Source organism: Garra rufa, chromosome 13 (assembly GCF_049309525.1).
Source record: "Garra rufa chromosome 13, GarRuf1.0, whole genome shotgun sequence".
Lineage (NCBI taxonomy): Eukaryota > Metazoa > Chordata > Actinopteri > Cypriniformes > Cyprinidae > Garra > Garra rufa.
The window spans coordinates 29481377-29501277 of NC_133373.1; the positions used below are offsets into that span (position 1 = coordinate 29481377).

At 35.9% G+C, this 19901-nt stretch overlaps 1 protein-coding gene across 1 annotated transcript in view; it reads right to left on the reverse strand.

Annotated features, from left to right (window-relative positions):
• nbas (NBAS subunit of NRZ tethering complex) overlaps positions 1 to 19901 on the reverse strand; it is a 246002-nt gene that overhangs the window by 139013 nt on the left and 87088 nt on the right. Inside the window, exons 31-33 of the mRNA XM_073852757.1 lie at positions 12140 to 12252; positions 6436 to 6549; positions 1733 to 1846 (exon numbers count right to left, since the gene is read on the reverse strand). Of these exons, the coding sequence (XP_073708858.1) occupies positions 1733 to 1846; positions 6436 to 6549; positions 12140 to 12252 (341 nt within the window). The remainder of the gene's footprint in view (positions 1 to 1732; positions 1847 to 6435; positions 6550 to 12139; positions 12253 to 19901) is intronic.

The window sequence follows — 19901 nt, forward strand, 5'->3', positions numbered from 1 at the left end:
AGATAGATAGATAGATAGATAGATAGATAGAACGGCAGATTGATAGAATGATAGACAGAACAATAGATAGATAGATAGATAGATAGATAGATAGATAGATAGATAGATAGACAGACAGACAGACAGAACGGTAGAATGATAAAACGACAGAACGACAGAACAATAGATAGATAGATAGATAGATAGATAGATAGATAGATAGATGATAGAACGATAGATAGATAGACAGATAGATAGATAGAACGACAGATCGATAGAACGATAGATAGAACGATAGAACGATAGACAGAACAATAGATAGATAGATAGATAGATAGATAGATAGATAGATAGATAGATAGATAGATAGATAGATAGATAGAAAGAACGACAGATCGATAAACGATAGATAGAACGATAGACAGAACAATAGATAGATAGATAGACAGACAGAACGATGGAACGGTAGAATGATAAAACGACAGAACAATAGATAGATAGATAGACAGACAGACAGACAGACAGACAGAACGGTAGAATGATAAAATGACAGAACAATAGATAGATAGATAGATAGATAGATAGATAGATAGATAGATAGATAGATAGATAGATAGATAGATAGATAGATAGATAGATAGATAGATAGATAGATAGATAGATAGATAGATAGATAGATAGATAGATAGATAGATAGATAGATAGAACAATGATAGAATGATAGACAGAACGATAGAACAATAGAGAGAACAATGATAGAATGATAGACAGAACAATAGAACAATAGAGAGATAGAACGCTGATAGATAAATAAAACAATAGCTAAATAGAACGATAGAACGATGACAGACAGACAGACAGGTAGATAGAACTATGATATAACTATGATAGATAGAACGATAGATAGACAATGGTAGATAGAACTATGATAATAGAATGATAGAATGACAGAACAATGACAGACAGACAGACAGACAGCTGACAAATGTTGTAGTTTCTGTTTATTCTACATTTTTATGTGGTTACTTGTGGTCCTTTCCTGATCTTATTGCTCTCTCTCCCCTCCAAACACTTCCTGTCATTGCTTCAACCGTCTTATCAATCATAAATGCAACAGAAGGTCAGAAATGTATTACTGTTAAGTAGGCTGAATAGGTATAAATGTTATTTTAAAAATGCAACAGTGAAAAAATGACTGTAATCAAAGGACCTTTCTCTTAAAGGGATAGTTCACCCAAAAATAAAAATCCTGTCAATAATTACTCATCCTCATGTCATTTCAAACCCACAAGACCTTTGTTCAACTTCAGAACATAAAATTAAGATGTTTTGGATGAAATCCAAGAGCTTTCCGACCCTGCATAGACGGCAACACAACTGACACGTTCAAAGCCCAGAAAGGTAGTAAGGACATAATTAAATAAATAAAATAAAATAGTCCATGTGACATCAGTGGTTAGGCCATAATGTTATGAAGCTATGCAGAGTCAGAAAGCTCTCAGATTTCATCAGAAATATTTTGATTTGTGTTTCGAAGATGAACAAAGGTCTTACAGATTTGGATCGACATGAGGGTGAGTAATTAATGACAGAATCTTCATTTTTGGATGAACTATCCCTTTAAAACTCTTAAGCTTTAAGATAAAAAAAAATACAAAAGCCTGATCCCTGAAAATCTGCAGTGCACTTCTGATTTGGATTAAAACAAAGTAGAAAGTGAAGTGAGATTTAGAGCCAAGCTGTGCCGGCTTACCTGCAGCCATCAGATCCTGGCAGTGGATGTAGGAGGCCTTGAAGTCCTGACAGCGCTGAGCCTGTTCTGCTAGCAGCGTGAGCACCTGACCCTTCCTCTTGGCCTCATCATCACCTAAACAAACAGCAAAACCATCACACAACCATGAGATATGACAAATTCTGGAACAGTCTGGAACAGATCACCCCAAAAAATGAAACTTTGCAGAAAACTGACTCACCTCCAAGCCATTTAAGATGTAGATGAGTTTGTTTTATCATTTGAACAGATTTGGAGAAATTTAGCATTACATCACTTGCTGAGCAACAAATCCATCATAAGGCATTTTTAACTTTAAACCTCTAAACTTTAAATATTTTTCCTGATTCAGACTACTTTTTCATTATATCGACTCGTATGTTAGCCGGATAAAAGAGTTTAAAGTAAAAAATGTCTCGATTTGATTTGTTGTGATTATTTTGATGTTTTCACAAGCTGTTTGGACTCTCATTCTGACGGCACCCATTCACTGCAGAGATCCACTGGTGAGCAAGTGATGATGCTAAATTTCTCCAAATCTTTTCTGATCTTTTCTGATAACAAAGTAACTCATCCGCATCTTGGATGGCCGGATGGTGAGTAGATCTTCAGAATTTATTTCTTTAAACTTGGTTATTATTATCATCAGTAGCACATTTAATTTCAATTTGAATGAATTAAAGAAACTGTCACTCATTTTAAAGTTCACTTTGATCTTTTAGGATCTGATCACTATCATGTGTTACCAAATATGCCATTAAACATCGCTTTACTACTCAAATGTTCAGTCTGATGAAAGTGCAAAGGTCCATAATATGAAACTGCTCAGCAGTAAATTCATTTCCGTTCGGATGTTTTTCTGATAAATTCCTGGATGGCTGCTTAGATGTTGTACAAATATCACGATCACATCTCAAAAAATGTCCTCTTACATAGCTTGATATCGGTCCAAAATAAGAAAATAAAAAAAAGCCTGATGAAAAACAGTGATAGGGGTTGTCTTTTTCATTAAAGTGTGTGTCGAGCATCAAAGGCCAGACAGGCAATAATGCGAGCGGAGGGAGACGAGTGAGCGTGAACATGTGCGCGAACGCCTGCGATCCGATAGATATGATTATTCGCCAGTAAAATCAAAAGGGTTGATACTACAGGAAGTGGCATATCTCCTTATTCCAACCTGATTTATGTGTGCCATGGAAGTCTTGATATATCAGAAGTATTCATTGCTGTCCGTTTCTCCTCATTTCACCTTTCTCATATGCCAGTGCAGATACAGGCGCAGGTGCACTGACACACGCGCACAAACAAAACAGCCCTACAGCCATTAGTCGAGGGTAAGCCAAGGTGAATACATCAAACACTAGCACGGCAAACACCCAGTCACTTCATAGAGAGCTAATCAATTCCACTATCTACGACAAGAAGAGCTTCTGACGGTTTGCATACTGATCTGCCTGACATCTGCAAAAGAGAAGAAAGTCAGAGCTCTGGAATCACCTCAATTACCCCTGCAACCAACACAAGAACTGATCGCTTCACCTATTTGAAGACGACTGACATCCAAGCTTGCTCACAAAATAAGTGGCCGAAAGAGATTCGAAAGAACGTTTAACTAATGACGGAGATCACTCTGGTGTCCCTTGACTTCTTTTTTTTTTTTTTAAGAGGCACCAGCTATGTGCTTTGTGATGTGAGAATTAACTAGAGATGTCAGATAATTCCACAATAAAAAGCTATCATAACAAAGCTAGCATGAAAAATAACTAGAATAGCTCAGTCCATCTCTCTCTCATAATACTCTACATAACAGTGAGCTTTTAATACAGTAATACAATGAACTTTCAATGACGCAACTCAACGTTTCTTCGTTACTAGTTTGAAAGAGACGTTTTTGAATTAGTAATGGAGGCTTGAGCTCAGCTGTTAAATAGCAGGTCATATGGGTTTTCGAAAATATGTTTTTGTGCAGTTTGTAGCCATTGTTTAATGTAAACAGTCTACAAAGTTGTTAATTAAAAAACTGTATGATAAATAAAGATATTGTCTCTCAAAAGAAAGGCGATTTTGAGCCACCTTAATTACTCATATTTTCGAATCTTCTGCCTCTTACTCATATACGTCACTAGGTAACACATTAGCATTATCCATAAACAAGCGTCTTCGAACCACAACCTGTAAGTCAGATTAATACGTTATATGTATATTTTCAACTGGGTGCTCAAAATATGTTTTTTGCCCTAATGTGATGTATACCTAGTGCCGCTTTAGGTTTTCAGGTAAACCATGACATTGCTGTCTTACTTAAAGAGTTCTGATAATTTGCTGTGAACCCACTATTTCTTAAGAATGTGTACACTAATGTAGACTGTCGTTGTTCTAATTACTTCGTTTAATAATAAAGAATGTAGACATATAGCACCATTACTGTTTTGTGAAGGGTTTACAGTTTAGCAGCTAAACTTTAGCTGTGGGCATGATTCGCCTGCATGCATTGTATACGGAAAGACCAATCACAACAGACTTGGCCAGCTGAACAATCAGAGCAGAGGAGGCTTCCAGGGTTTACAGACCTTAAAGGTGCCATAGAATGCATTGACACAATCTTTTAAATTGTTCTCTGATATCTACATAGAAGGTATATGGCTTAGGTAAGGGCCAAAACTCTCCAGAAACGGTTTTACAAGTCCATTTACAACCCTAGGATTTGTCCCTAGAATGAAATGGTCTGTTATTACCTTTTTTGGAAAGTTCATGAATAATAATGATGAGCTCTGCTCTGATTGGCTGTTTCACAGAGTGGCTCATTTAGCTCTCACATAGCAGGAAGGAAACACATGGAGGAAAATAAATATTTAATTACGGAGCTCAAGCCGCTATTAATACTCGGGGCATTGAAACTGCCGTTTTGAATGCACAATAACTTTTTAGTTTCACTTTTGAGATTTGTCATCGCACATGCTCTGTGTCACGCTATACTACAGCCTTTCTGAGTACAGACACGAACCCATCCCTGCACTTAACATCTCCAGCACAACCTGGAATATAACATTTATTTCTGTGATCTGCCATTTTCGCTATTGTCCTCACTTTGTTTTTTCACAATAGCCTACCCGCGGAACTTCTGATGATTCGGCTATGCAAATGTTGGGGGCGTGACTATTAATGATCTCGAGACTATAACGTCATAGTCTGTGTTATGTTGGAATTGGCCTCTTTTTCAGTGGTCTTTTGCAAACACCAGATTTGTATAAGAAGGAGGAAACAATGGTGTTCAAGACTGACGGTGTGTCATGTCCATGTACAGAACTGTTATTATTCAACTATGCCAAGGTAAATACAGTTTTCCATTCTATGGCACCTTTAAGCTCAGAACTGCTTCGAACTGTTTTGAAATCACTGTAAAATGACAACTAAAACTCTAAAACAATATTAGGATACTTTAAAATACCATATGACCTGCTCTTTAAACTGTCAACTTGTGATTTGAATCCATGGTGGAAGAAAGTAGTTAATAAAAATATATATATAAAAATATATATATTTAAAGTATATTTTAAATATATGTTTTAAAGTTAATAATTTTTTTTTTTCAAAATTGTGTGAAGTTTGAATAGTGAATGCATTGTGCAAAAAAAAAATATATGAGCTAAGGTTGATGACCACTATTTTTTTTAAGTAACTACCTCCATTCACTGACAAAAAAAAAAAAAAAAAAAAAAAGATTTTAAAAGCTCCAGGACCTTTTTTTTTTTTTTCATCCTATTTGTAAAGAGTGCCTAATTTGCTTCAGGGTTGCATTTTGCGCCCATTTATCCTTTCAGTGTGACTCAATTTTGTTAGAGGTCATACTGGTACGACCACAAAATTACCCCACAGTCTTTGATTACGCACTGCCATTTCCTGCATTTGAGGAACACAGAAAGCTAAACATTCCAAATGTGGGACAAAACAGCGCAGACCAATTACCTACAGCCGACAACACAGCATGTGTTGTCATGTGGCCATGTACAAACACAAATTGGATATTTTCGATCCACACATGCACTCTTACAAAAAACACAATGGATTTACTTTAGAAAGGAACAAAAAAAGAGAGCTAACAAGACCCTTCGCACACAATCCCTTCACTTTCCTGACATCATGCTGATTCATGGAACTGATTGTTGATTCATGAGGTCACATCTCTGATGCGCATCTTTTTGGGCTGTCCGATGCAATATAAATCTTTAAACCCTGAGCAAAGCACATTTCAGAGAAACGTCTACTTATTCATTCAATCGCTCACTCATGCGTATTCATCTATTTATTCACCTGTAGACACAACGATGCTGACTCTGCAGATTAAACGCACACTGGGAAGATTACAGATTAGCACGGTCTAATTTACAAGAAATCGACACCGTAGTCAACCTTCTACTATGACTGCCTTGTCATTTTGGAGTGGCATGAAAATATTTATATCTTTGGAGGACTGTGTTGACTAATGACTAAAACAAAGCCCTGGCTGAAGGCATGCCAAGAAATGATGTGGGTTTTTTTCATCGTAACTGCTGTGGCAGGCTGTCTGTGACAGCGTTGATGAATCTTCATAGCTGAAAATACTTCCATTAAAGCGGTTTTCTGCAACAGATTTACATAAACGGACCGTTAGTGTGAAGCTGAGGGAAGTTTTCATTCGGTTTTACCTGCAACACGCAGCAGTCTGGCCAGGCTGAGGAGAAGAGTGGACTGTCTGTACGCAGTGGGGCACTGAGAGATGCACTCCTTTATCAATGATAGACGATCCGTCCGCAGACGCACTGCAGAGAGAAAGAGGAAATGAGAGAAAAGACACAACCAAGGCCAAGAAGACCTAGCAGAAATGCAGTATGTACAGACCACAATAAACGTGAAGCATAAAATCATGAGTTGCCCACTAATCTGAAAAACTGTGCATAATTTGTTACATGGCCATATATTTACACAAAAACACATTGACAGTTGGAGATTCGCTTCACTTTAGATCATAAGATTTATCATCAAGATTGATTTGAATATATTCTATTTAAAAGGGTCATTGGATGCAAAATTCCCCTTTAAATGATGTTTGCATATGTGTCTTGGACACAACCGCCTACAATGACAAAAATCCATTTACTCCTATTTTTTAATTCCCCAAAAACCTGAGCAGTCTCAATTATCAAGCCGTTTTGAATTTCTGAGAAATATGGCATCATATTGCTCCAAGACCCACCCACGGCTACTGAAAGACTGTCCCATATTAGCATATTTCCACCCTCAGCAAGTTTGTACAGTTGGGGTCAAAAGTTTACACCCTTTCAGAATCTGCAAAAAATAAGAGGGATCATACAAAATGCATGTTATTGTTTATTTAGTACTGACCTGAATAAGATTTCGCATAAAAGATGTTTACATACAGTCCACAAGAGAAAATAATAGCTGAATTGATAAAAATGACCCCTTTAAAAAGTTTACAGTTAAACTGACTGCTGTTCTTCAGAAAAAAAATCCTTCAGGTTCCAAATGCTTTGATTTTCCAGCATTTTTGTGTATTTGAACCCTTTTCAACAATGACTCTATGATCTTGAGATCCATCTTTTCACACTGAGGACAACTGAGGGACACATATGCAACTATTACACAGAAGGTTCAAATGCTCAGTGATGCTCTAGAAGAAAAAAACATGAATTAAGAGCCAGGGGGGTTAAAACTTTTTCAATTTGAAGACCAAAATAAGAAAAATCTCAATTCTGTTCAAAAGTTTTCACCCCACAGCTCTCAATGCATCGTTTTTTCCTTCTGAAACATCAGTGAGCGTTTGAACCTTCTGTAATAGTTACATATGAGTCTCTCAGTTGTCCTCAGTGTGAAAGATGGACCTCAAAATCATACAGTCATTGTTGGAAAGGGTTCAAACACACAAAAAATGATGGAAAACCAAATAATTTGTGGGACCTGAAGGATTTTTCTGAAGAACAGCAGGCCTGTTCAGGACAAACAAGGGACTCAAGTAAAACTATCACTTAACAGAAAAAACAGCTATGGATCATTCAGGTAACAACACAGTATTAAGAATCAAGAATCAATTATTTTCTCTTGTGGACTATATGTAAACATCTTTTATGTGAAATGTCTTATTCAGATCTTTACTAAATAAACAATAACATGCATTTTGTATGATTCCTCTTATTTTGGTAAAATAGTTAACATTTTGCAGATTCTGAATAAGCTGTATGCTGTCCGCCATATTCTCAGTGTTCGAGCAGCTGTAGTGACAAAAATTTCTCGTAAGCAATGCAGGTGTTTTGTATTTAGATATAAAAGTGAACATAAGAGTCTTCATTTTCTCCTGACATCAGAGCTACTGAGAATGAATCGGATTTGCTTTGTATTTGATAGTAATGTGCCACCAAATACACAAAAAACAGAAAAGGGGCGGGGTAAGCAGAGCTCATTAGCATTCAAAGAGTGATGCACCGAAACACAGTGAACAGATCTAAAAATGGTGATGTTTTTCACGACCATTGAGGAATTTTAATCAAGGTATGTCACAGACATTTCATGAAGACCTTAAAAATCATCCAATCTCCCCTTCAAAACATAACAAAAAACTAACCTAAAAAAGAATATTTATGAAAAACACGTAATTCACTGCATGCATTCTCCACACTTCCTGTCATAACAGGCACGTACTTGTGATGTGTGGTAATTGGATGGACACAAAGCATGTCTCAGCTGTCTGACTGAGCACAGTTTAAAATATTGAGCTGGAAGTGGTCTGCGCTGGAGGTCACGCTGGCCTGAAGCAGGCAGGAGGCCGAACGGGCCACGAGTTACAGGCCTGCGGGGGGCCAGACAGCTCCATCTTCTGAGGAGACACCGCAGGGGCAGCACCTGAACCGCACACAGACCAGCCAGCCATCAGCAGCACCTGCCAAAGCCATTAACCTGCTTCCAAAAACAGCCACGCATCTGTGTGTGCGGCGCTAAGAGGTTTGTGTTTGCTTGAACATGAGCGTCACTGATTACACTTCAACTTTTGCTTCTTTATCTCTCACTTTTTGACTTGTAAAGTTGAAAACTGAAGATTTAAACAAATTGAAGAAGATGGGAAATAATCGGATAAATTAAGAAGTAAGTCGTGCTTTGAGGCAGGCTACAGCTCCCTGTTGGCTCACAGTCGGGTGTTTAACTTCACCTGCAAGGAAAAAGACTGGAGAGCATGGACAGCCGCGGGGTCATGAAGGGTCATGAAGGGCGAACAAGCTCAAGGAGAGTTTCCACTTGATGTATTCAGACTTTCTTTATAAGTTTAGGAAGGAGAGTTGAGTTGCTTCTGGTCTTGCCTTTACTAGATAAAACAGTTTCTTCACTTCTTCAAAAGGACACTGGGAGAGACACATGGGGCTAAAGAGGACTTCCTTTTTTTAGAAATGTGTGTGCTTTTACTTCACTTTTCACTTGTGTTGTATTATCAATGGTACCTTGATTGTGTCTCTACCACCTCTCAAATGAGCTTCGCTGACAACAACGGATTATCAATAGATGGTTGTTCGCTTTAGATCTCCATATCGCATGTAACATTTAAACTGGTTTTACCAGATATCTCTTTTGTAATATCAACAGAATAACCTGAAAATTAAAATGAGTGAAGAAAAGCTCTTGAGGACAGATGAGTGTGTCAGTACTATCATATAAACGCAAGTCTTAATTAAGAAACGTCCACACAGGACAAAAACAGCTGGATAGAACACAACAGAATGGCTAACAACATGTTTTTCGAAGATGACTTGAAATTTAAAAAACAGCAAGTTATGGTGTAACAGCTAGATATGTTTATCTTGTGTGTATATAGACCAACAATATAAAAGTAGTGCAAAAAGGTGTGATGTGTACATGTGTACAGTTATGACTGTAACTGATCATTAATACACTCTTCAATTTTCACAGCATCAACCATTAGGGGGGAAAAAATCGCTCCATTTCCTCTTACCTTGAAAGAAAAAACACAAGTGAGATCAGGTTTTGACTATTGCTGGATGATATATCATATAACATATATGTTGACCTAAGTTTTTGATTTATGTTTTTGTAAAAAAAAAAGTATATATATGCATATTGCTGTTAATTGCTTTTCACCGCTGCATAAACTAAAACAATTAAATATAATTAACCCCAACGTTCATTTAAATAAAAACTGTGGAAAAACATGCTCTTCGTTTATTCATTCATTCAGTTTTACTAACTGCAACAACAATGACTGTTTGGTCAAACAATGGGGAATCATTATTCATTATACTATTTTAATCCATTTCAGAGGAAATAAATAAAAACTGAGATTAGTATGGGATCTGTCAAGGTTTTTTTTTTTTTTCCCTACTGAGAGGAGGTCTTTTGCTCACCAAAGCTACATTTATTTGATCAAAAATACAGTATAAAGCATAATACAGCAATTTTTACAATTTAAGATAATAGTTTTCAATTTGAATATAACCTAAAGTGTATTTTTGTTCCTCTGAAGGCAAAGCTGATTTTTTAGCATCATTACTTCAGTCTTTAGTGTCACAAGACCCTTCAGAAATCATGCTGATTTGGTGCTCAAGAAACATTAAGAAAAATTATGAATATTAAAAACAGTTGGCTGCTTAATATTTTTGTTAAACTTATAATCATTCTTTTCTGTCACTTTTGATCAATTTAATGCAGTTTTGTGAAATAAAAGTAATTTCTTAGGGGAAAAAAAAATACTGACCTAGTACTGACCCCAAACTTTTGAACGTTATTAAATATTAAATATCATCACAAGTCTGAAAAAAATATATTTTTGATACATCATCCAGCCCTGGTTTTGACCATTTTAGCATCCTTGCTAAATAAAAGTAATCTTTTAGGGGGACAAAAAACCCACTTGCGTTTTGGGGTGGTAAAATTCGCATTGCAGGGGGTAAATATCATGTTACTGGTTTTGCTTCAACTTGCAGAAGTGAAAAACAACATGCAGCAACAGCGCTAAAGTAGCCCAATTCCGCTGGAAAACCACAGACTTGGCAACCCTGGTACTGACCCCAAACTTTTGAACGTTACCAAATATGTGACCCTGGCCCACAAAACCAGTCATAAGGTTAAATTTTACAAAACTGAGATGTATACATCATATGAAAGCTCAATAAATAAGCTTTTTATTGGTGTATGGTTTGTTAGGATAGGACAATATTTGGCCGAGATACATCTATTTGAAAATCTGGAATCCGAGGGTGCAAAAAAATCTAAATACTGAGAAAATCACCTTTAAAGTTCTCCAAATTAAGTTCTTAACAATGCATATTACTAATCAAAAATTACATTTTGATATATTTATAGTAGGAATTTTACAAAACATATTCATGGAACATGATGTTTACTTAATTTCCTATTGATTTTTGGCATAAAAGAAAAATCAATAATTTTGACCCATACAATGTATTTTTGGCTATTGCTACAAATATACCCCAGCGACTTAAGACTGGTCACATATTTGGAAAAAATATATATTTTTATATCATCCAACCCTGGTTTTGACCATTTACTGCACTTTTGATCCTTGGTAAATAAAAGTAATTTCTTAGGGGGGAAAATACTGACCAGCGTTGCCAGGTTTTTACAAAAAAAGAAAGAAAAAAAAGCCCAATTACTACTCCAAACTAGCCCAGAACTAGACCAATAATGTTTTGGGGTGGTAAAACTCGCATTCCAGGGTGTAAATAAAAGTAATTTCTTAGGGGGAAAAATATTGACCAGCGTTGCCAGGTTTTTACAAAAAAAGAAAGAAAAAAAAAGCTTATTACTACTCCAAACTATCCCAGAACTAGACCAATAATGTTTTGGGCTGGTAAAACTCGCATTCCAGGGTGTAAATAAAAGTAATTTCTTAGGGGGGAAAAAAAACGCCCAATTGCTACTGTTTTGGGGTGGGAAAATTTGCATTCAAGGGGGTAAATATTACGTTATTAGTGTCGCTTTAACCCGCGGACATAAAAATTTTTTTTAAATTAAAGTAACCCAATACCATGGGAAAACCACAGACTTGACAACCCTGGTACTGACCCCAAACTTTTGAACGTTACAAAATATTACATATCATCACTAGTCTGAAAAATAAATATTTTTGATACATTATCCAGCCCTGGATTTGACCATCTACTTTTGCCTGTTTTTATGAGATTTTTTTCCCTCAAACCAAACAGGAATAGCAAACACGAACAGAGCCATAAACACAAACAGGAACATCAGGAGCTTATTTTCCAATGGTCGATTTGATCTAGTCGATTTAGTCAGCTTGAGCATCAATCTCCTGAAGGAAATGGAAGAACAACATATTTGAACAGTTGTAATAGCTTAGTGCTGTGTTACCTTGTAAGGGAAGAACCTTCACGCCAAACTGCTCCAGCCGAGAGAGGGCATTGATGAGATCCAATTCCTCTTGGACGAGTGAAGGACAATCCGTGATCAACTGCAGACATGACCTAATGGACCCAAAAGTAGTACACAAAAGATTTAAGATGTAATATTTAAGTTCTAGTTCAGCCAAAAACTTCAGTTTTCTGAAAGTAAAAAACTCCTTTTGTGTTCCGAAGAAAGAATTTCATATTGGTCTGGAACAACATTTTTTTGATTGAACTGTTCCTTTAAATCGAAAACTGAGAAAAGCACCAGCCATTCCTTCAAATGAGTTTTCTTATTTCTTAATTACAGACTGAGACTCTGACATCACGTCGCTTTCATACTGTTATCAGAGCCTTGCAGAGGCCTGCGTCTGCTCCATATCTGTGCTGCTATAAATGTGCTTCATAGGACAACGGGGACAGACCAAAAAACAAATAAAAGCACAGATCCCGGGCCAGCTCGGCTGTCACTTTCCAATATAGTTTGGCCGAGACAGCTGGACTCAGGGAACCTAGCGGTGCACTTTTGAGCCAAGCCAGTAGCGAAAGAGAAAGCAGTGCAGAAATAATAATTCAATTTAAGAGCTTGAGGAAAAAACAACAACAACAAGATCCAGCAGTATTTTTCAAGTAGTTTCCTCTACATTCTGTGAGTTTTACATGGTAGTTATTTTCAGTGACACCCCAATCGGACCCAGAAGACTGTTTCCAGCTCCGCTTTGCATAAGATTTACTGTGGGTTGTTCAACTACTGGCCAATATATAAAAAAAAATATTATACTACCCTTCAAACAGTTTAAGGAGCTTACGCAGCAGTTTCCTATGAATACTGTACACAACGTATTAATCATAGTGGTGTGGCTTAGTGATATGGGGTGAGCAACCACAAGGTTGTAGTTTAAAACTATCAGCATTGACCTTGAGTAAGGCACCTACGTGCACCGTGCATGCAATAAGTGCAACATGAAAAGCCTTATTTGAAAGTGTCTGCTAAATGACTGCACACTTATTAATCAAACAGCATTTCCCCCGGGCAAAATTAAAATGCAACACACGCAGGCAAAGGCTGATAGGGAAAAGTTGGCCTTAAAAAATATTTGGAGACCAAAGCTACACTTAACGTCAGTGCATTAAATACAAAATATCAAACCGAGGGGCACTGAATAGTTATCTTTTAATAATAATTAAAAAACAAACGAACAAACAAAAACATATTTTTTTTTTTTCCAATGACTTTTAACTATATTAGATTCTCCTTAGGTGAGGTTTATCACATTCCCTAAATTATAATTAACAGTTCTTATAAACCTGCTGTTGTTAAAAGAAAAAGTTTAAGGAAGAAATTAAGAAATTAGAACAATTATAAATATTGGTATTGCACCGTTGTACTATAAAAAAATATAGTAGAGTAGACTCACTTCTGAAAGCCTTTATTAACCCCCTGAAGCCACATGGAGGACTTTTTTTTATTATGGATAGATGCACTTTATTGGCTTTCAAAATCTCAACAGCCATTTACTGCTATAAAAAGCTTGGAAGAGGCAGGACATTTTTTTAATAAAACGTGTATTCAGCTGAAAGAAGAAAGTCATATACAGCAAGCATAGCTCGAGGGTGAGTAAATCATGAGGTAATTATTAAGTAATAGCATTATTATTTCCTCAAATATCAATAATAAATATTAAATAATTTGAGTGAAATATTATTCTTAGATCTTAGACATATACAGTTGAAGTCAAAAGTTTACACACACCTTGCAAAATCTGCAAAAGGTTAATTATTTTACCAAAATACGAGGGATCATACAAAACACTTACTGATGCTTCAAGAAGAAAAAACTATGCATTAAGAGCCAGGGGTGTAAACTTTTGGAATGATTGAATACTACTGCCCTTCAGAAGCTACAGAAGATGCTTACATGTTTCCCAAAAGACAAAATTAAATCTACCCTGATCTTCAAATTCAAAAAGTTTTAACCCAGAAGGAAAAACTATGCATTAAAAGCCGTGGGGGTTAAAACTTTTTGAATTTGAAGATAAGGGTAAATTTGACTTATTTTGTCTTCTGGAAAACATCAATCTGGAAAAAATCTTCTGTAGCCTCTGAAGGGCAGTACTAAATAAAAAAATATGATATTTAGGCAAAATAACAAAAATCTCAATTCTGTTCAAAAGTTTTTACCCCAGCTCTTAATGCGATGCATTTCCTTTTGAAGCATGAGTGAGCGTTTGAACTTTCTGTAATAGTTGCATGTGAGTTAGGGCTGCAACGAATTCGATTTTGAGCGCGATTTGGCGTGGCTTGTCAGTGATTTACGGCGGGGTGTTTGAATTGCCGCTCCAGCTGAACGCACGTGATGGGGATTTACTACTAATCAAAGTACCGGCTTCATTGACTAAACGCGCCTCACAACATCGTTCGATTAATCGTTGCAGCCCTAATATGAGTCCCTGAGTTGTTCCCGGTGTGAAAAGATGGATCTCAAAATCATGCAGTCTTTGTTGGAAAGGGTTCAAATACACAAAAATGCTGAAAAACCAAAGAATCTGTGGGACCGGAAGAAATTTTCTGAGGAACAGGAGGCAGTTTAACTGTTCAGGACAAACAAGGGACTCATGAACAACTATCACTAAACAAAAAAACAGCTGTGGATCATTCAGGTAAGAATCAAGTGTATGAATCAACTTTTGAACGGGGTCATTTTTATTAATTCAACTATTATTTTCTCTTGTGAACTATATGTAAACGTCTCTTATATGAAATATCTTATTCAGGTCAGTACTAAATAAAAAATAAGATGCGTTTTGTATGATCCCTCTTATTTTGGTAAAATAATTGTGTAAAGGTGTATGTAAACTTTTAACTTCAACTGTAACATCAGGAGTCAACCAAAGGCTTGAGGATCCATGAAAACCACCATCATCATCATCCATTCACCACATCACAATCATCCGAGATTTCTGAAGCAGAGACAGATGAAAACCCTCATGTTCTTTTACCACATCGCTCCACATTAAAACAACTCTGCCCAGCGTGTCAGAGCAGCCCAAATGGTTTCAAGCAGTTTCCAAGACAACTGCGTTACTATTAAAACATACGTGAAAGCACCAGCTATCTCCAAAATCCCTGTAAAACCCATTCAACAACCGCTCTAAACACCCAATGCACAGCCCTCTGCTTCCTGGGGCTAAAACTGTCTTTGTAATGAAGGCCTCTGATTAGCCTCAGTAAGCTAATAATTACAAGTGTTTTTCTTGGGTTTTGTTTGGCAGGAAGTGTCCACATGTGACGACGACTTAAGCACTCGCTCTCTCAGGATTACACACAGGATGTCTGTGTTCAAGGCCAAGACACAGCACTTCTTTTTGACATTTGAAAAATCTCTCTCTGGAATTCAACCCAGACACATTTAGCATTGCTAATAACCCAAAAAGATGGAGATTTTATAGTTTCTTGCATGTATTTTAAGCTCTCATGGTCATTTTTATTTTAATAAAATTTTAAACCTAGTTTGAAAGTAGTATTTGTGGCAGACAGAAAATGTTTCACAAGAAAAAAATTCAAAAAAATTTCACACAGCACATAAATACTCTTCCGCGTCTCATGAACGGAGAAAAACTAAATTATGTTGAATTGTCACTTTTGACGAGTATTTACATAAACACACTCGGTTACGTCTTATGTGAACGTAAACGGTTGGGAGAATATTGGATAAGCATCAGTACATTGCATCCGTGCATTTGGTTTGGTTTTTAGAGAAATGCTAAGAAAAGACTAAATCTAAATTTGCTGTCAAAATTAATACTGTTGATTACTTACTAAAAAATCCCAGATTATGTTTTCATGCCATTTTAAGTCTTATTTTGACGTAAAGTGGTTATATCTAAGTGCGCAAGTTGTTTACTTAATTTAAGTTAGTGTTCCAATTAACGCTATTATATTGTTCATTCAGACTGATTAAAGAAAGAGGGAGTTTATCACATGAACCAATCACAGCCGAACATAACCAGTCATGTCCAATCATATCGCAATGGAGGCATTGCCTCCTCTCACGTGACTTTTCCCTATTCATTCTCAATTACCCCCCATCAAACCCACTGCACGCTTTAGTTGTTCTGTTAAAACTTACTGGGTTCAGGGGAGGCGAGAGAGATGCGAACTCCTGCTGTAACTTTACCTGCTGGTGTCACTGTTGAACAATTTTTCTTAAGAAAAACAAGTGATTTATACACTTTTTAATGTTATATTTTGTAACACTGGCGTAGCTTTAATTTTTACACCACAATTTTTTTTTTCTCTCATCCAATATTTTGAGGAGGCACTGCCTCCCTTGACTCCTCGGAGGAAACACCCCTGACCATTTACACACACACACACACACACACACACACACACACACACACACACATACACACACGCACACGCGCGCGCGCAGTTAGACAGAAACAGAAGAGAGATCTAGGGCATCTTTAGCATTCTGTCATTTTTTTTGGAACTTACTTTGCATTTTAACCTAGTTTAAAAATCTATAACAAATGTTTCTGTTCTTAACCTCCTTACAAAGTTGGATGTGTTTACATACATAGTACATGGCCTAACTCAACACAGTCAATATATCACAATAAAAATCAGTTTTTTTAAGAACGTGGCATGCAAAAACCAAGACCATTATGCTAAAGTGGGTGTCTGACAACAAAAAGTGGTCTAAGGTTAAAAAAAAAATACACTCTGTTTACAGTCTATTGTTTCTAAGGAGATGCAATGATTTCAATTAGACTGCTTTTAATCACCCCATAATAAAAAATGCTTTGTATGATTGCTTTCAGAAGTAATAACACAACATTACACACCCTCGACCACAAAACCAGTCATAAGGTTCAATTTTCTGATATTGAGATTTATATATCATGAATAAATAAGCTTTTCATTGATGTATGACTTTCTAGGATAGGACAATATTTAGCTGAGATACAACTATTTGAAAATCTGGAATCTACAAGTGCAAAACTTAATATTGAGAAAATCGCCTTTAAAGTTGTCCAAATGAAGTTCTTAGTAATGCATATTACTAAACAAAAATTAAGTTTTGATATATTTACAGTAGGAAATTTACAACATATCTTCATAGACCATGATCTTTACTTAATATGCTAATATTTTTTTATTCACATATTTGATTTAAAAGAGTAGTTCACTTTCAGAACAAAAATTTACAGATAATGTACTCACCCCCTTGTCATCCAAGATGTTCATGTCTTTCTGTCTTCAGTCGTAAAAAATGGTGTTTTTGAGGAAAACATTTCAGGATTTCTCTCCATTTAATGGACTTCTATGGTGCCCCCGAGTTTGAACTTCCAAAATGCAACTTCAAAGGGCTCTAAATGATCACAGCCGAGGAAAAAAGGAACTTATCTAGCAAAACGATGGGTTATTTTCTAAAAACAAATTTACAATTTATATACTTTTTAACCTCAAATGCTCATCTTCTCTAGCTCAGCAAGACGAGCATGTGAGATTAACAAGTATATAAGTTGTAAATGTTTTTAGAAAATAACCGATCGTTTCACTAGATAAGACCCTTCTTCCTCAGCTGGGATCATTTAGAGCCCTTTGAAGCTGCATTTAAACTGCATTTTGGAAGTTCAAACTCGGGGGCACCATAGAAGGCCATTAAATGGAGAGAAATTCTGAAATATTTTCCTCAAAAACACCATTTTTTACAACTGAAGACAGAAAGACATGAACATCTTGGATGACAAGGGGGTGAGTACATTATCTGTAAATTTTTTTCTGAAAGTATCTTCAAAAGCCTTGGATTAAACCATTCGATTCACATGGATTTCTTTTATGATCTCTTATGAACTTTTTAAAGAGGTGGAATGGACTTTTAATGGAGGGACAGAAATCTCTCAGGTTTCATTAAAACATCGTCGTTTATGCTTCAAGGATGAACGAAAGTCTTATGGTTTTGGAACGACTAGTAAATGATGATTAAATGATAACAGAACTTTCATTTTTGGGTGAACTATCCCTTTTTCAAGAACCGCTAAAATTCTTTCAGAACTCCTGACTCAAAACAGCACTACTGATTCTTTCAATAAAGAGAACATCAGTCATTCTCTTTCCAGTCCTAGTTTCTCCCAGAATCCTTCACTGACACCCTCACATTCTCCCACCATTTTGTTTTCAATCTTTCACAGTCTCAGTGGAGGCTATAATTTAAACATTAAGCTCATAATTACTGTCCATCTAAGTTTCCTGTCTGTCGGTGGCATGTGTGAGTGAGAGAATGACAGTGATGTGAGGTTTGTGTGAATGCATATGGAGTGGCGGCCTGTCCGGCTTCCAGTCCGTGAACAGACGACGACCTAATTACTGACCCACTTTGCAACACGGCCCATCGCTCAGGGGCCGCAGTCTGTCACCCTTAGCGCTCCGGCCCAACACAACAAAAATAGACAGACAGACAGAGAGACTGGAAAGACATTAACCTAGAGCTGCAGGGTGGAAGTGAGCGATTGACTGTCTGTCTCTGATGGAGTCGATCTCTCATTATGGCAGCTAATTACGCCAATAATAGCCATTGTAAAGGGCTGGACTCATAACACAGGCAGGAGACCAAAATGACGTTGGACCGTTTGAATCCTGCGGGTTTCTTCCTCTTTCATCATAAACTCCTCACACAACTGCAGGGTTTGAAGCGGTAGTTTCAGGTTATTTTCACACATGGTTTGATTGCTTGGTCCGAACAAGAGTTTGATTAGACCCCGTGTCCCGTCAGCTCATGTTTCTACACATGTACACATGTTCACTTATGCCAATATTTTGGTGATATTCCATAAAAAATTTGCATACTATTTTAAAAAGTTGTATTTAACAATTTAGCTGACACAGGAACCTACAATATTAGCAGTTTTTTTTTTTATGTATTACTGTAACTAGGCCTGTTGTACTCCTTGAGAATCTCCGTCACAAAAAAATAAAATAAAGTATAAAAAAATAATGTCAGTTTTTAATTATTTTGAGATATTACAAGATACATTTTGGTTATGCCAATATTTTGGCGATGTTACTTAAAAAATTTAAAATTTACATAATATTTTAAAAAGCTGTATGTATCACTTTAGCTGACAGAGAAACCTACAATATTAGCATTTTTTGTAATGTACTCTACTGTACTCTGCTATTTCTGAGCATTTTCTGTCACAAAAATGAATAATAATAAAGTATAAAAATAATTTTACTTTTTAATTTATTTTGAGATATTGCTAAATATATTTGTTATAATTAAAATAATATAACCATTATTATTTAAATAATATGACTAATTATAACATTATTTTAAAAATACATTAACCTGAATTATCATAATAATCATCATCAAAAACATTTTAGTTATACAAAAATGTCACTTTTTATTTATTTATTTTGGGATATTATAAGATAAATTTTGGTTATGCCAATATTTTAGTGACGTTACTTTTCCATTACATAATATTTTAAAAAACTGTATTTAATCAATTTAGCTGACACAGAAACCTACAATATTAGCGTTTTTTGTAATGTATCACTGTAACTAGACATAATTTACTTTGGTATTTCTCAGCATTTTCTGTCACAAAAATGAATAAGTATAAAAATAATAATAATGTCACTTTTTATTTATTTTGAGATATTGCACAATAATAAAATATTTTTTTAAATAAAAAAAATTATAAATAAATTATTTA